Source organism: Equus przewalskii, chromosome 17 (assembly GCF_037783145.1).
Source record: "Equus przewalskii isolate Varuska chromosome 17, EquPr2, whole genome shotgun sequence".
NCBI lineage: Eukaryota > Metazoa > Chordata > Mammalia > Perissodactyla > Equidae > Equus > Equus przewalskii.
In genome coordinates, this window is record NC_091847.1 from 42,424,784 (window position 1) to 42,441,992 (window position 17,209).

Here is a 17,209-nt window from a genome sequence, read left to right on the forward strand (position 1 = left end):
GAATCCTGGGGGGAAGACATGCTGTAAAATTGACTGCAACCCCTGACTGAACTTTCCCCAGATTTCGTTTAGCAACCATGTCATGATTCTTTCTTCTATACCAAATTTAATCTTCAAAAAAGAGGAAACTTCCAAACACATGATAATGGTAAACATTAGTTATATTATAAAACCTTTAATTAAATCCATCTGAATAACAGATTGTTTCTATAGTAATGCTCGCTGAGTGGGAAACTCTATATTACTACCGCAGCTCTTCATCTTTGAATTAAAGAATAACTTTCAGCTCCAATGCAGAGCAGTAAAAACACTGTGAACGCCCTTTTATAAACTAGCTATACAGAATATTTCTTTGTTCCTTAGCTTGAGGTCTGAAAACTGAAATACAAATTTGAGGGAGTAATGTACCTATTCATGCAACTATATATTTTACATGTCAATTAATCAGAATATTGAGTGTAAAGCATATGAATACATTTTTAGTGGCTTAAATTATCTAGATAATTGCCTAAATTACCAACTGTATTTTGTATGTATAGATTTAGCTTCAGTTGAAGCTTTGAGAGTAATTCAAACTTTTATTTTGGTAAGTATAAAGGTAAAAACCTTCTCTTGATTTAGAGAGTATAATTTTAATCATTTCAAAGGTAATGGAATCTCCTTTATAGTACCTTAATAAGAGTAAGTGAAAAAGTTCACTTTTGAAAATAACTATGAGAATAAGATACTATAGAAATTTAACTTTATAATAGTTTTATACCCTGTTTTCCTTACAATTTATCTCTATACTTTTATCTAGATATTAACTAACTTAGACCAAGTAGTTCTCAAACTTTAGTGGGTATCAGAATGACTTGAAGGGTTTGTTGAACACGCATTGCTGAATTTCTGTGTTTCTGAACCAGTTGTTCTGGTGCAAGGTCCAAGAACTTGCATTTCAAACATGTTCCAAGATGATGCTGATGGTCTCACACTTGGAGAATCACTGACTAGTGTTCATTCAGTAGGAAAAGATAACAAATACTCAGTATAAAAATAACTTAGCAATTCATTTATTTATATATGCTACAAATATGTATTGAATACCTACTATTTGTAAAACGTTGGGGATACATGGAAGAAAATACAACATCCCTGCTATGAACTAGAGTAGAATGGTTCTTGGCTGCTTTAAATAAGGTAAACATTCTCTAGTTTTCCACAACCCTCACCTCTCTCTTTTTTCCTGGCCTTCTTCAGTCATTTATGTTACTGGTCTCCCAGGCAAATAGATATGACCAACATAGTGGTAGAGACAGGTATAAAGTATCATGATGTCACAGGGGCAGGAAGATGGAAATCTGTCTGGGTGAGTTAGGAATGCTCCACCTTTGGAAAAGGTGTGCCAGAGGAATGAAGTCATTCTAGTAGAGAGGATACCAAACAAAGTGATATAACATGTATGGTGGTTTCAAGGAACCACCAGTGAAATATCAGATCTGATTGGGGAGGAGATTTTGATAGGAGATGAGGCTGAAAAAATATCGGAGGCCATAGCATGAGTCTTTTGTATAAAGCACAGGGTTTTGGAGCTTTATATTTGCAGGCAATAGAGAAATTGTAAAGGATATAAATAGTGGAGTATTATGATCTGATGTACAGTAGTATGACATGTGACCCTGAGGAAAAGTAGCCAAAAGCAGCGATACAAATCATGAGATAATTGCATCAGTCCAAGGAAGATGCGTTGAAGGCCTGAGTGGGCAGTTATGGTGGGCTGTTTGAGAGGGAGATTCATGAGGTGTGCTTGGCAAAAGTTGACCACTGTTTGGTTAGGAGAAGGGAGGATTAGAGAGAAGGAAAAGTTTACCATGATGCACAGGTCTCTGGCTCACTTGGCTTGATGTCACCATCACAATGTACGAAGAGCAAGAGATTTTGACAGGATGGGGTGAATGGTAGCTGGAGATGGAAAGACAAGACTTAGCTTGAAATGTTAAATCTTCCAGAAATGCTAAAATTTTCCAAAGGAGATGCACAGTGAGCAACTGGATATATGAAGTCCTAAGTAATGAGAAAAGTCTAGAGAAAGGTAAGGGCTGGAGATACTGATTTGTGAGGCGGGTCTTTACACTGAGGTCACAGATGAGTTTGCCCAGGCAGGGTGTATAGAGAAGACGAACAAGAAGAGAAGCAGGCTAAGAGTACCTTCTGGGGGATAAACAAACAGTGTTTAAGAGTAGAGTAAGAGGAACAAGAAAACGGTACTAAATTTTGGTACTAATGTTACAGAGATCAAAAGAAGCATAGATATATGGTGTCATGGAACATAAGAGAACAGAGAGAAAGGAATTACATTCAGCAAGGTACATTCAACCTAGAGGGTAATGCAGTGAGCACAACATAGAGAGCTCAATTCCAGTGGGCAGAGAAATGAAGAAAATAAGGGATATGAGTGAGAAGGTTTGGAAAATCCAAATGCCTACAGGAAGAGACAAATAACATAAATGAAGAAAGCCAGATATAATCAAACAATAAGGAGAGATGAGGACTGCAGCAAAGTAGAGAGTGCACTCCCCATCTGAAAGTGTGGTCAGTATTCTGTTTCAGTTTATTGAGAACATGTGGCCAGATACTCCTATTTTTCCCAAAAAAGCAAGTGATCTTAATTTTACGTGTAATCTTACAATCTTTAAAGGATGGCAACAAATTCAAGTAATTAAAACTTTGAGAAAATATTATGCCATATAAACAGAATGTATCTGTTGAAATACAGCCTATTCTCAGAGGCATGAGTATAAGCAAAAGTGAAAAAGCCGGTGGAAAGGATTGGTGAGAGAGGGTGCATTGGTGGAGAGATTTTGAAAGAATGGAGGAGGGAATGGGTTTCAAGTGGAGATTTGAGACTCAGGTAAGATTTATCACCAGGGGTTGAGATATATTTGCTGAGGGCAGGCTGATTAAAAGAGTTCCTGCCCACGCCCTACCCCTCTGCTCTGAGGTGTGGGAGGTGAGGTTATCTGTGGGGACAGAGAAGTGAATTTGAGGTGAGAGTCATGAGAAGCCTAACGAAGGTCGGAGATACTTGCTAAGGGAAAGAGGTGAATGATCTGAAACAAAAATTAGGATCTCATGCATAGTTTTGACATGCAGTATAATCATTTATAAATTAATACATGATAAAATGCATTACTTTTCTGTGAATGAAATACTTAACTTGGGGCCTGTTTTCTTCTTGGCAAATGTTTCAAGTTTAGTAAAGTGAGAATACTTCATGGATTTTTGACAGTGACGGCAACAGTAAATTAAGTAGACTTAAATTTAAATAAAAACTATTTTAAACCGATAGAAATGAAAATGCTATTAGTTAAAATTTATTTGGGGATATGAGCTTAAGGTCAACTTTTATAGTGGTTCAAATTGATTGGTTTTAAAACAAGATAAAAACATAGAATGCATTCATTTTCTGTTTGGACATATACTGTTAAGCCAAGAATTGTTGTTTTATTTAGGTTCCCCCAATGCCTTTGAAAAATTTTTAACAGATTAAAATGTGTATGTGAACCAGACTGGTAATTCTAGATTCCTGCTATAAAATAGAAGAAATATAAAACTCAAATATACTTGTAAATAATTTAAAATGAAACAAAAATACTTTATGTAGAATAATAAAAGCAAAAGTCTCAAACTTGATGACAATGAACTCTGAAATTAATAGTGTATGCAAGAAGACATAATTTGGTTATCTTCCACATTATGCAAATATTTCATAACAACAGATATTAAAGCAGGAAAAAAGAGAACATTTTCCCATTGCTATTAGTTCCTTTAAATGTGGCCCCATTTAGTTGGTAGGAAAAGTGCAATTTTCTCTTCCCCTCGGTACTATTTCCATTTTTCAGGCTGAAAAGTTTTTACAGAAACCATCAGCGAGAAAAAGCTTAATAATATCTTTTATTGGGTATTTACATTTATTATGTAGTAATTAATTGACTCAATTGTGCAGCACTTATCAATTTGATAGTTAAGCCTAACAAAATAATACTCTCTTCTGTACTTGCTTCATACCAGGGGACATAAGTCATCTATTTGTGACTGGTCCTACGTCTTCAACAGAGAATAAATTTGTGAAAAATTAGTCCTTTCCAGGGAAAGCTGCTCACTTTTGTTGTGTAGGGTTCCTGATCCAGAAACTAGATATTTGCATTTAGAAATGACCCACCACTTCATTCAGTACAAAACAAGTTTCTAGGTTTCCAGAATTTACTCAGCCCAATTTATCATAGTCCCTTTTTATGATCCATCTTTTCTCTTGTATATTTAGCTCCTTTTTTGTTACTTAATCTTCTTAATTCAACATGTCATTTCTTTCTCATCTATTTCTTATGTTGTCAGTTCACATTGTTTCCTTTAGTTTGCCTACATTTCAGGAGAGCCAGTCTAAAGAATACCACATCTTCTCAAAAAAACAGTAGCCATTTCCCCATTACTCTCACTTAAATCCCAACACATAGGGGCACACATGTACACATACCTGTACACACTCCTATTTAGATAAGAAATTAATCATTTTAAAGGTTAAGATGTTTCTGGACAAAAGGTGTATCAAAATTTGATTTGATTTTCTTTTTTTGTTTGTTTGTTTTAGTGGCTACCACTGGAGCAACAATGTTTGAAATAACCAACATCATTATTTTACACAGGTGGTAAAATTATATTTTAAGAAAAAAATATCAGCAGGAGTTTGCCCAAGATCAGAAATAACACAAAGTGGAAATTTTGAAGTTACCAAGTCTAATTTGTCTTTCTTTAACTTTTCTGCTTGATTTAACAGTCAACTCTTCAAAAACTGACACCAAGTAAAGGGAAATTTAAAGCATATAATAACAGAAAGGTATAATCAAAACCAATACACTGGTTGTAAATAATGGGCCTTTGCAATGCTCTAGAAACAATTTTATCTGCATATTTGTACTTTATCCAATGATTCCTTGTGTGAATGACAGCCACAGTGTAGGGAAATCACTCATGTTCACAAAATAAAAAACAATCTCTATTGAATTTGCTATGACGTTCACATGAGATGCTATTTTAATCACAGTATAAAGTTGCATAGGTAATGTATTATATCCTGGGAGGCTACTGTATAGATTATCTTCCATTAAAGAAATCTAAGTTTCAAGTTTCCATTTGTATTTCAGTTTGAAATGAATATTTTATTTTAAAAAAATCCCTGTTTTTTTGCCATGCTGCTGATACATCACTCCATTTTTCACTTCCATCCAATTTTACAGATCATGCAAGATAACTAATTTTTGGAAAAAATGAATAATTTGTGGAGACAATGAAGAAACAAAACTAGGCACCCTCAAAACAAATTCTCTTATTGACATTTAAGATCAAAATACAGGCTGTCATTACCTAAAGTATACTCCCAGGAATCATTAAAAAATGATGGAATTTGTTAGTAGAAAATAAAGAAATCAAAACAGTCACCAACTTAAAGGAGCAAGATTTTGGGATTACAATAGTTTTTTACAGTAGTTCCATTTTGTTTCTAAATATGTCACCTGGGAGACTGACAAATTGGTGATTTTGATAAAGAGTTTTCCCCAAGTGGTGTTGTCCAGAGAAAAATATTTAGAATGTTGGAATCATATTACATTAATATATTTGTCCCAATAATCTTTTAATAGAATATTGTACTGTCATTTAGACATACCTAAGGAAGTAACTGACACTATAAAAAATTCTCAGCTGGGTGTACATTTGATTTAGTATTAGACTTAGTTTTACAACATAGGCTTTTGGGACTGTGTTTTCTGTTTTATGCGTAATTTTCTATCTGAATTTATATACAGTATAACAATTTCTTTTCTCAGACGTTAAATTTTGTGATAAGCCTTCCAGATTCCCACAAAGATAGATGCCTAAATTTCACTTTCTTCATGGATCCTCCTAAAAACCATAGAGATCAATAAGGGAGGCCAATAAAAACACTCATAAAGTATACCCGAAGACTAACTACAGAAAGAGACACTACAAACTTTAACTTATGTGTAGGCAGGGAAATAAAGGCCCAAGACCAGCAGAATTGGCTCAGGAGAACACAGTACAATAGAGAATCAGGCAGAAATTTAGTGAAAAAAGAGGAGTACAAAAGTCTCCTTCAAGTGATGGGACACATATAAAATATGGTTTACCCTCAGAAGAAGAGGGCTCCACACTGAGTAAGAAATACTGAGAGCAGATCCATGACCTGAATGGGCAGAGCACTGGTTACTAGAGAGACAATAGAAAGTGGCTTGAAAAGTGCACAAGACCCCAGATAGCAGCCTCGGAAAAGCACTACTTCCTGGAGAGGTGGAGGGAGCTCCAAATGTGGAATTGTCTCTTGGAGGCTGGGAAATAAGGAAGCAGCTGAATATAAGTTCTCCTTACTGAAATAAGAGGGAATAGAAGAATCAGAAGACAAAGGAAAAACAGGGAGTGCCATATGTTTTAAAGAATAAACAACAAAAATCTCCCAAATTTACAAACTCCTTGCAATGTATGAGTGAGCCTTTGAATTGAAAAACTGAGAAACCCACTCAAATAAGTCCCATTCCTTTTGCCCCTCTCCAGATTTCCTTTTAATGCTGATCCAAGAAAGTCCTTCATGAATAGAGATAAACAAGAAAACTCTAATATTTGTACAAAGAAAAAAAACAGAAAATGGGGATAAAAACATACTTTGTAGAAGAAATTGTGCTAAAAAGATAATTATGAAATAGAATAACTATTTAACACCCCAAAATAAATTTTAAAACATTTAAGCCAATAATTGAAGATATGAAATAAAATTATGAGTCAGGAATTGAAAAACATGGAATAAGAACTGGACAAACAAGAAGAAAATGCAAAGCTAGAACTGAAAAATATAGGGAATAAATTCAGGAAAGAAAAAGGAAAAATCATGTAAAAAATTAAAACCACAGTACTAGCCACCCACAAGAATAAAGGTTAGAAATGAGAGAAGCCAAGAAAATAAAACAGAAATAGAGAGAAAAAAGGACCAGAGAGAAAGTGATAAATATGAAAGGCAGACAAAGATCCAATATACGTATTATTTGAGTCCTTGAAGAAGAAAAGCAAGCAAAAAGAAATCAAATAAATATTTAAAATTATAATTCAAAAAATTTCCTGAAATAAAAGATAAATTGAATTTACATATTGAAAGGCCCATCATGTGTCTGGGGAAATTGATTTAGATTAGTCAAATCTGGACATATGCTAGTAAAAATTTTAGATTTTAAAAGTCTTTCATGATTGGAAAGAGAAGTAGTATTAAAGTCTCCTATTATTAGTTTATTTCTGAAGTCTTCTGGGACTCTGAAAAACTATCAAAATCACTTACAAAGGGTAATCAAGTAGGTTGGCATCAGATTTCTCATTAGCAACATTGGATGAAAGAAAAGAGTGGAACAATATCTACAAGTTTCACAGGGCAATAAATTGTGAGCCAAATATGTAATGTCTACCTAGATTGTCCTTCAAGTGTCAAGGCTCTAGAAAAATAGCATTGAACATGAAAGAACCATGAAAATATTTTACTCATAAACATTTCCTGAAGAGGATGAACTTCATCCAAGAAGTTACAATGGGGAACCTTTGGCAAAAAGACTAGTGGTAAGCACTGAATACATTTCACTAGAAATTTAAGACCAAAACAAAAGTGAGAAGTAGGTAAACATTACAACCACTGACAAGCTAGAAATACCACAACCAAACAAAATGAGAGGCGAAGGAGAAAGAAGAAAATGTAAAATAAGCTCATTGAGTGCCCTGATGGTAAAAATTGGGAGTCAAATGACATAATTTAAACTGACAGACTGAAAGATAGAAGAATAAGATAGGTAGGAGTACAAAGATAAGCATTAAGGCAGGTAATATTATTAACTAAAATTTCATGGTGAAAAAGGGGAAGAAAAGAATTAGAAGCTAATTTGATTCTTGCTATAGTAAGGAACCAAAATGCGGTGTCTGAGGAAAAGGGGTAGAGATGAAGGGCATTATATAAAATTTTTTTGTAAAGATAACTGCTAGAAAAAAATACAAATGTACCTGAATACCAAAATAAAAGTGAAAACAGGGTCAAACAAACCAAAAACACACAGTAAAAAGGAGAAAAGAAAACATAACCTCATGAAGTACTTTAAGAGAGCATATTTAACATACAATATGTTAGTACTAAGAGAAAATATATTAGTTATATCAATAAATGTAAACGCCTATTGTAGTTTAAAATGAAAAAAGTGTTTTTTATTACAAGAAACAAAGGGGAACCTAACTCTACAATGTATAAAAAAGACATAACTAAAACAAAAAAAGATTAAAAGGTGGTTGAAAGATATAACAAGAAAATGGAAAAAGAAAAAACATGTGTCATGATCTAAGATACAGTGGAATTTAGATGGAAAATTATTAATTAAAAAATATGATACACTAGCATGCTACAGGCTAACTTACAGTAAGAATATAACGATTTATATGACTATCTGTGAAATGTGAATAGCTACGAAAAAAGTGAGACAGCAGCAATATTTGTAAAACAGAAATTACAAGAGATACAAGGAAAAACAGAGAAAATACCCTAATAACAGAAGACTTTAATACACTTCTCTTAATCCAACACACATCTAATGGACAGAAAAGAAATAAAAGTTTAGAAGACTTAAACAACAACACAATAAGGCAGACTTTTCAAAGTATATGTCAACTTTTGTACCCTAATATTCTTGAATATCACCTTCTTTTCACATTCATGTAGATCATTCATGAAAATTGGTCAAACAATAAACCATAGGAAAAACCTTAGTAAACTACGGAAGAGAAATAATAAAGACATCATTTTATGACCGTAAGATGATAAACCCAGAAGTTACTAATAAAATAATACTTAAAAAAACACCTTTCCTACTGGAAAATTAAAAATTCTCTACACAAAACAACTCCAATTAAAAACTAAGAAAACAAAATTTGCGTATTTTCTAAAAAAAGATTATGAAAATACCACATATCTGAATTCATAGAGTATTGCTTACACAGTGTTTGGGGAAAAATATATAGCCTTAAAATCATATATCAAAAAAACTGAAAGAATGCAGATAAATCAATTATGTTAGAAGATGAACAAAGTAAGCTGATAAAAACCTGAATTAATAAGATAAAAGCAAAATTTTATGAGTTTATAAACTAAGAGGGTTGATAAAACAATGAAATTTAGTTCCTTGGAAACAAAAGCACTAAGTAACAGAAAATTTCAAATGGGAGAAAACAAAATAGAAGAACTGAGAAATATCAGGAAGGAAATAACTATAGGAACAGAGGAAATCTTAAAATATCATAACTGGCAACTTTGCATAATTCTATTAAAATAAATTTTAAAAATCTACATTAAATAAATAATTTTTCAAGAAATAAAATTTAACAAAACTGATACTTGGTGAGCTGGATAATTTGAATAGTCCAATCTCTGGAAAAAATATTTTCAAAAAGCTACTCTACAAATGAGTACTAGAGCTATATGATTTCACAGGGGGATCATACTTAAATTTTAAAGTCCAGATAATCCCTAAAGTATTTAAATGGTTCTGTAGCATAGAAAATGGAGAAGAAGCTCCAAATTATTTTCTGGAGGAATTATAACATCGATACAAATACTTGATGAAATTGCACATACACACACAAAAATTACAGATCAGTTTCCCTAATGAATATCGATGCGCAAATTCTAAATCAATTTTAGACAAATCCAATGACATATTGCAAAATGAAATATGTCATGTCCAAATGTGGCTCCTTCCAAGGATGTAAGAAGAGTTCCGTATTAGTAATTCCATTAATGAAATTTACCATAAAAATCAGAAAACAGAATGGCACACTCATATCCATAGATGCTGTAAAGGCAATTTACAAATTTCAACACCCATACTTAATAAATGTAAGTCAATGAAAACTTCCTTAAAGTTATAAAGCACATAGAACACAACCCACAGGTCATCATTTGAATTAATGGGGAACACTGGTGGCATTCACATAAAAGTCAGGATCAAGGCGTAATGTTCACCACAATTTCTTTTTGATGATATTCTGGAGGTAATAGCCAGCACAATTAAAAAAGAAACTATTAGATGTGTAAGAATTGGAAAGGAAAATGTAAAACACTTTCTGTTTGATATAATCGGACTCTTGAAAAACACATGAGAGTCAATATATAAACCACTGCAAATTAAGAAAACTTACTAAGATGGTAGGATATACAATTAACATACTGAGAAAAATACAGGAGGCTTTAAAATAATCAGAAGACATAATGAAAGAGAAGATTCTATTTATAATAGCAGCAACAACAAAAATGTTAAATGCCGAGTAGCAAATTAAACAATAAGGAAAATTTTAAAACACTTCTAAAAGACACAAAAATTAGACTTAAAAATGAAAATACACATAATGTTCTTGTATAGAATAACTGAACATCATAAAGATGTTAATTTTCCTCAAATTCAATTATAAAATTAATGTGAATCCAATAAAATATCCAATTTTTTTTCTGTATCTAGACAAGTTGATTCTAAAGTTCATATGGAATATTCAGCAAGAAATAACCCCAAACACCTGAAAATTAATATCAAAGGGTGCATGTCATATCAGAGATTAATTGTATATTTAAAACAGTGTGATTTTAAATGATAAAAAGACCAACAGAATAGAAAGTACAGAAATATACGTAAGCACTTAAGGAAGGTTAGTACATGGTAAACACAGCATCTCAAATTACAGGTGAAAAAATAGACTTTCCAATAAATGACGTTAGCACAACTGGAGAGCCATTGATAAAATGATAAATTAAATTTATATCTTGCATTATAAACCAAGCTAAACCTAAAATGGATCAGAGGTACTAAAAAATAAAGCCATACAAGGTCTAGAAAAAAAATTGCATTTGTTTACAACTGTGGAATGGTGAAAGCTTTTCTAATTATAGCTCAAAAATTGAGAATCAACAAAAGAAAAGGTTGATAAATTTAGCCACATTCCAAAAACCCCCACCTTTACATGACAAAAATCAGGAAAAATATAAAAGACAAATTATTGGCTGGGGAAGCAATCTGTCATTTATTCTATAATTTGAAAAAAGACAACAAAAAATTGAAAATATATATGAGAAATGGACAATTGACAGAAAAAGAAATGCTTATAGTGCTTAAATATATGAACCTCATTCATACTGAGTAAACTAAAACTAATTGAGGTACTACTTCTCACCTATCATAAAGACAAAAATTGTGAAGCCTGACTCACTCTGTCCACAAGGCTTTGGGGAAAAGATCTAATACATTGCTGGTGGTAGTGTAAAATGGTTCAACCATAAGGAGGGGAGTTTGATAGTTTCTAAAAAGATTACATGTACATTTACCCTTTGACCCAGGAATCCCACTTACAGAACCTTACCCTGAAGATGCTTTTGTCTAAGAATATACATATACACATATGAGAACACATATGCACAATTCATTCTGGCGTTATTTGTAACAGCCAAAGTTTGGAATCAGCCTAAATGTCCATCAGTAGGAGACTGGTTGAATGCACTATGGTATATCCAAGTCAAATGGCTTTGAAATCAGCTGATCAATTGTGTAGGGCACCAAGGGTAACATCAGCTATGGCTTTTCCTTATCTAAAATTATTTTACTTACAATGCAAACATATTTTGAGAACTGAGTCAAAATGGAAAAGTGTATTAAAATTACTACAGTAGGACAACTTGACGAGCATTATGTACATGTTGCCTTTTACTTACGGTTTACAGTTTTGACTGGTAATATTGGGTTTACCCTCTGTGGGGAGGCAGCATTTTCCTCATCTGTCACGTGTTCAAAATTAATGATGAACATCATAGCCACTCCCTCTTGGTTTTTCACTGGAATTATGTGAGTGTTACAAATGAAAGTGGACCCTAAGGAAATGAAAAATGAGAGTTAGGTCAAAAGTATGTCTTTATTTTGAAGCATCAGTAATATTAAAATTCTGTGAAACCCTTATAGAATTTTCTATCTTAAATGACCACTGAAATTAAATAAAAAATAATTTTGTTTTTTATTTTATATTTTATTACACATATATTTACACAGAAATGTACAAATTTTGCCAGAAAGACTTTACTGGCAAATTCAGCTACTACATTATGGAAAAACAGAATATCAAACCTTATTTGTTTTCACATCCACCACTATAATAATTAGTATAGAAAAAAAGACATTCTTTAACTTTCTAGAAAAAACTCTTAGCCTTTCCCTATATATTTTGATTAATTCTGAATCTATATAAAATATAGCTTTATAAACAATGAATATAACTCATTTTGTGTCATCTTGATTTTAGCATTAAGCAAATTATTTCCTTTTTTTCCTTTCTTGGACATAAAATAGTAAATTATTGACTCTGTCTTAAATGTTCCAGTAATTTCTTCCTTTTTTGTGCAAAATTCAAAGTGCCCAAATTACGATGATTTTGTTTGGTTTGTAATCTGTCATAAAATAAGAACAAAATTTTATCTATATTATTGTGTTAATTTGATCCCTTCAACCAGGAAGATGATACTCTTTTAAAGGCAGAATTATAGGGCTAATAAAATACATTTTATTAGAATCTTCTGGAAATGAAGTGAACAGAGATAACTCAGTTTACAATTAATTAACACCACCCAATCTCTAACAGAAAACCTAAGAGCCAAGATTTAAAGAATACAGTCAAGAAGTTGGCTTCTTTTAAATCAACTGGCTTCTGACTGACTTCTTGGATCTGACTTCTACAACTGAACATTCCCTCAAAGTGGTTTTCTTACATCATTACCCTCTGAATATTTTCGTTAGTCATAGCGATGGAAATTTCACAGGTTGGGATTTGTCTAGGTTCAAAAGTACAGTTGTCCCCCTTTATCCACAGTGGAATATATTCCAAGACCCCCAGTGGATGCCTGAAACTAAGGACGATACTAAACTCTATATATACTACATTTCTTCCTATACATACATTCCTAGGACAAAGTTTAATTTATAAATTAGGTACAATAAGAGATTAACAATAACTAATAATACAATAGAACAATTATAACAACATACTGTAATAAAAGTTACCATGGATCCTAGCAACCTCAGCAAATGATTTTTTTTCTTTCCTTATTAAGTCAAGAACTTTCACCTTTTCACTTAAAGGAAGCACTTTAGGGCTCCTGTTTGACATATCCAAATTGTCAGCACCACTTCTCTTATGTTTTGCAGCCATTATCAAGTAAAATAAGGGTTACTTGAATGCAAGCACTGCGGTGCTGTGACAGTCGATCTGATAACCAAGCTGGGTGCTAAGTGACTAAGGGGTGGGTAGTGTATACAGTATGGACATGCTGGACAAAGAGATGATTCACATCCCAAGAGGGCTGGAGTGGGATGGCATGAGATTTCATCATGCTACTCAGCACAGTGTGCAATTTAAAACTTACAAATTGAAATGGAATTTTCCATTTAATGTTTTTGGCTGCAGTAGATCACAGGTACCTGAAACCACAGAAAGTGAAACTGCTGATAGAGGGGACTACTCCATTGTGTTTTTAAAACTCAAAAACTTAAGGAAGAGTTCTCAATTGTTTGGGCAATAGAGTGTATTTTGATTGCTTTCTTTTTTAACACTAGCTAGGAGCATCTTGAATCTTGAGGAAAGTGAGGATTCAATGTGCAATGTACAGGCAGGAGGAGGTTGGGAGCAAGGTAAGTCGGGCATGAAACTTCAGAGGGAGATGTGGGAAAGTGAGAGGACACCAAGAGGCTGGGGACAGGGCCACTGGCAAATAGCGAAGAATGTAGTTGGGGGCCTCAACACCAGCAAAGTCTAGTGGATGCTAGTATTCCAAAATGGTGTCCAATATATGCTCTGCCTACTAAAAACAAAATAAGTATGAGTAAACTTTTTCCTTTCTTCTCATCCCTGCAACATGGCTCCTGTCATCAGAGCTGAGAACAAAGGCTATTGCTAACATTGCTATAGACTGAGATATCACAGGTTGAAGAGCTTTTGAGGGTGGGCCCGGAGATCTAATTATTATTTAAGAAATTGTTTCCATGGGTGAACGTGTTCTAATTTCCAAGGAAATTACTTACAAGTATACTTGTAGAACGTAGACTTTTTGTAAATTGGGGATGCCTATGTGTGAGTTATGATTCATATTTTTAAACGTGGATAGCCTCACAGATTTGCAGTTTAGAAGACCTTATTTATAGCTATTTTCTTATTTTCTATAAGTATGGCCATGGTTTTACAGATGTTGGAAAGTATGTTTTAAGAATGACATGCTGCACCTTCACAGTCTTCAGCTATATTTTTAATTCATTTAATAAAATAGCTAGAGCACTTGTCATAGTTCCCATAGTAACAAACGGGCTGACTTTAGTAAACAGAAAATAAGCAATTTAAGCCTGTTTCATTAGAACTAAAAATAGAAGTGCCTCAGGCCAAACATCACAATACAAATTGGTTAAACAGAGAGTCTGAGGAGATGCTAGAAATAGCCATTATGTATTTTGCTAATGAACCAAAATACATATTGATTTTACCACTTAAAATGATGTTTCCGGGATCATTTAGAATATCATTGTGAATTCAAATATTTGTTACTTAGCAGCTTCAAATCTTTCAACATTTGAGGTATACTGATGATTGTACAACGAAACATAAAGCACAGATTTTTGAGAAATCAATAAATAAAAGATGTGTGGATAGAGATCTCATAGGTTTGTAATAGAGCAGAGTAATTTTGCTTTTGGTAATAAGGGACAAAATCATGTCTTTCAGCATGAATGCTTATAAATTTACTGTCTAGTGCCAAAAATCATAAATTATAGTGCTTTATAAAAAAGTGCAGCTATATGCATTGGCTCCATAGCATATGAATAAATGTAATTAATCTGGGATTTACTGCCCGCTATCATTGTTTCCTGCATGTTTCTATTAAGCAATATATCTCCTCTAAAGGCAACTGAAGACTCACATTTACATGTTTTTCTCTTTTAGTTTTTGGATTTAATGTCTCCATCAATCTTCCATAGTCTCCTGGAAAGCAGATATTGAAAGGAGATACATGGAATTTAGAAGAGGAGGTGAACCAAATATATTTCATAGAGCAGAAACATTTTAGCTTGCATAATCCTACAAACTCTAAGTTCTGTTAAAATACTACTTTTGTAAAGTAACATTACCCTAAGAAGTTATTACTGTGTGCTCCTAAATATTTTTCTTGAATGCAACATTGGGAGCAAGAGAAATGGAAATATAAGCCATAAAACAATAATCCAGCAATGAAAAATACATAGACACATTTGATAATGCATAAATAAGAGAACTAAAAAAATCTAGAAATAAAAAGTTCAGAACTTTTAAAAGTGAATCTTGTATTCAAATGAAATTATGTTTGCTAAGAAGAAGCTTATTTACAATAACATTATCCAATAATTATACATGCAATTATACTTATATTAATTAGACTCAGGTTCATTTCCATGTTTTGTCTCTGGAGTAAAAACATTTTCAAAGTGGGAAAGACTGCTTAGGAGGAACAGTGCTCATTTTCATAAAATGTCTAGAATGTTAATTTTTAACCATAGCCACAGAGCAAGCAAACTCAGGGTAATCTGAATAATTACTCCTTTACTAATAAATTAGTGGCATACTCCCACCTGCATTTAAAAATAAAAGACCAGGACTCCTCCCTTTGCGCCTCTTTAAAGATATTTTATTCTACTGTTTGTATTCATAGGGCATCTTTATGGCCCCTGAAATCAACAAATGTTTATTGAGACCTAATATTGGGTCAAGCACTGTTCTGGGCTCTTAGATCAGGTGATGAGAAGACAGCAGTGAAAAAACAAATCAAAGTTCTGCACTTATGGAACTTGTATCCTACAAGGGGAGACACAATAAATAAACACATAAGCATTAATATATCAAGTGAAAATAAGTACCAAGAAGACAGAGAAAGCAGGATAACATGATAGATAATAGCAGTGGTCAGGGAATGTTTCTCCTATAAAAGCTCAAGAAACAGTGTGAGAGCCAGTGTGACTAGTGCAACAGTGTGGTGGTTGTAAGGTAGGATGGGGTTGGAGAGTAGGTAAGGTCAAAGGAGAAACTGAAAGCCACGCTGTGTGGAAGGCCAGTGTATGAATTTGGAGCTTTCCTCTGGGTTAGATGGGAAAGCATTGGAGGGTTTTGTGCAGAGTTTGGCCTGATTTGACTTAAAAGTGTCCCTCTGACTTCTACGTGAAGAATAGCTTGTAGCGGAGGCCAGGATCGAAGCAGGGAGGCCAGTTAGGAAAATATCCCAATAGCATAGGCAAGTCATAAGAGTGGTTTAGATGGGGTGGTGTTGCTGAAGGTGATGAGAAGGGGTCTATTTGAGATGTTTTCACAGTAGAGCTTATAGAATTCGCTGATATATTGGATGGGATGCGAATGAATGAGAGTCCAAATTTGGAGGTTGAGGAACTGGGAAAGTGGAGACACCATTTACTACAATGAGGAAGACTGTGGGAGGAAGTGTTTTTGGGGATTATGTAAATCTATACGTTTTGAGTATGTTAAGTTTGAAATTGCTTGTAAGATATCCATGTGGTGATGTCTAGAAGGCAGTGGGATACAAGAGGTTGTAGTTCAGTTCGGGGATTAGTCCAAGCCAGAGATACGAACTTGAGGGTCATTAGGAAATGTATTATATTTAAAGACTGGATCAGGTTATCTAAAGAACAAATATAATTGGAGAAGTTTGAGGCTTGAGCCCAGAAGCACTGTAGCATCAAAGAAAGGAAGATGAAGAAGAAGCGGTGAAGATTGTGGAGAAGCAGATGGTGAGGTGGGAGAAAAATCAAGGGTGTAGTGCACTGGGGGCTAAGAGAAGGAAGTATTGCAAGAGGAGGGCGTGATCAACTGCACAAATCTTGCTGATAGGCACAATGAGTGCTGAGAAAAGATCCTGGAGTCATAAGTAACCTCTTCAAGAGATATTCTGATAGATTAGTGTCTATGAAACTGTTTGGAGTGCATTCAAGAGTGAATGAGAGTAGAAGAAGCAGACATAATTATAGAAAATTATTTTGAGGTGTTTTACTAAAGAAGTGAACCAGAAACCTGAGGTAGCTGGAGA

The 17,209-nt window shown here is 33.6% G+C and overlaps 1 protein-coding gene across 12 annotated transcripts in view; it reads right to left on the minus strand.

The window, feature by feature from the left end:
- The window catches only part of KCNH7 (potassium voltage-gated channel subfamily H member 7), a 472,129-nt gene that overhangs the window by 157,323 nt on the left and 297,597 nt on the right, over positions 1–17,209 (minus strand). For all 12 annotated transcript variants that reach the window (XR_011528781.1, XR_011528782.1, XR_011528780.1 and 9 more), the window contains exon 3: positions 11,822–11,977. Coding sequence is in view for 8 of the 12 variants with exons in the window: in XM_070581419.1 (XP_070437520.1) it covers positions 11,822–11,977 (156 nt within the window). In the remaining 4 variants the exon portion in view is untranslated. The remainder of the gene's footprint in view (positions 1–11,821; positions 11,978–17,209) is intronic.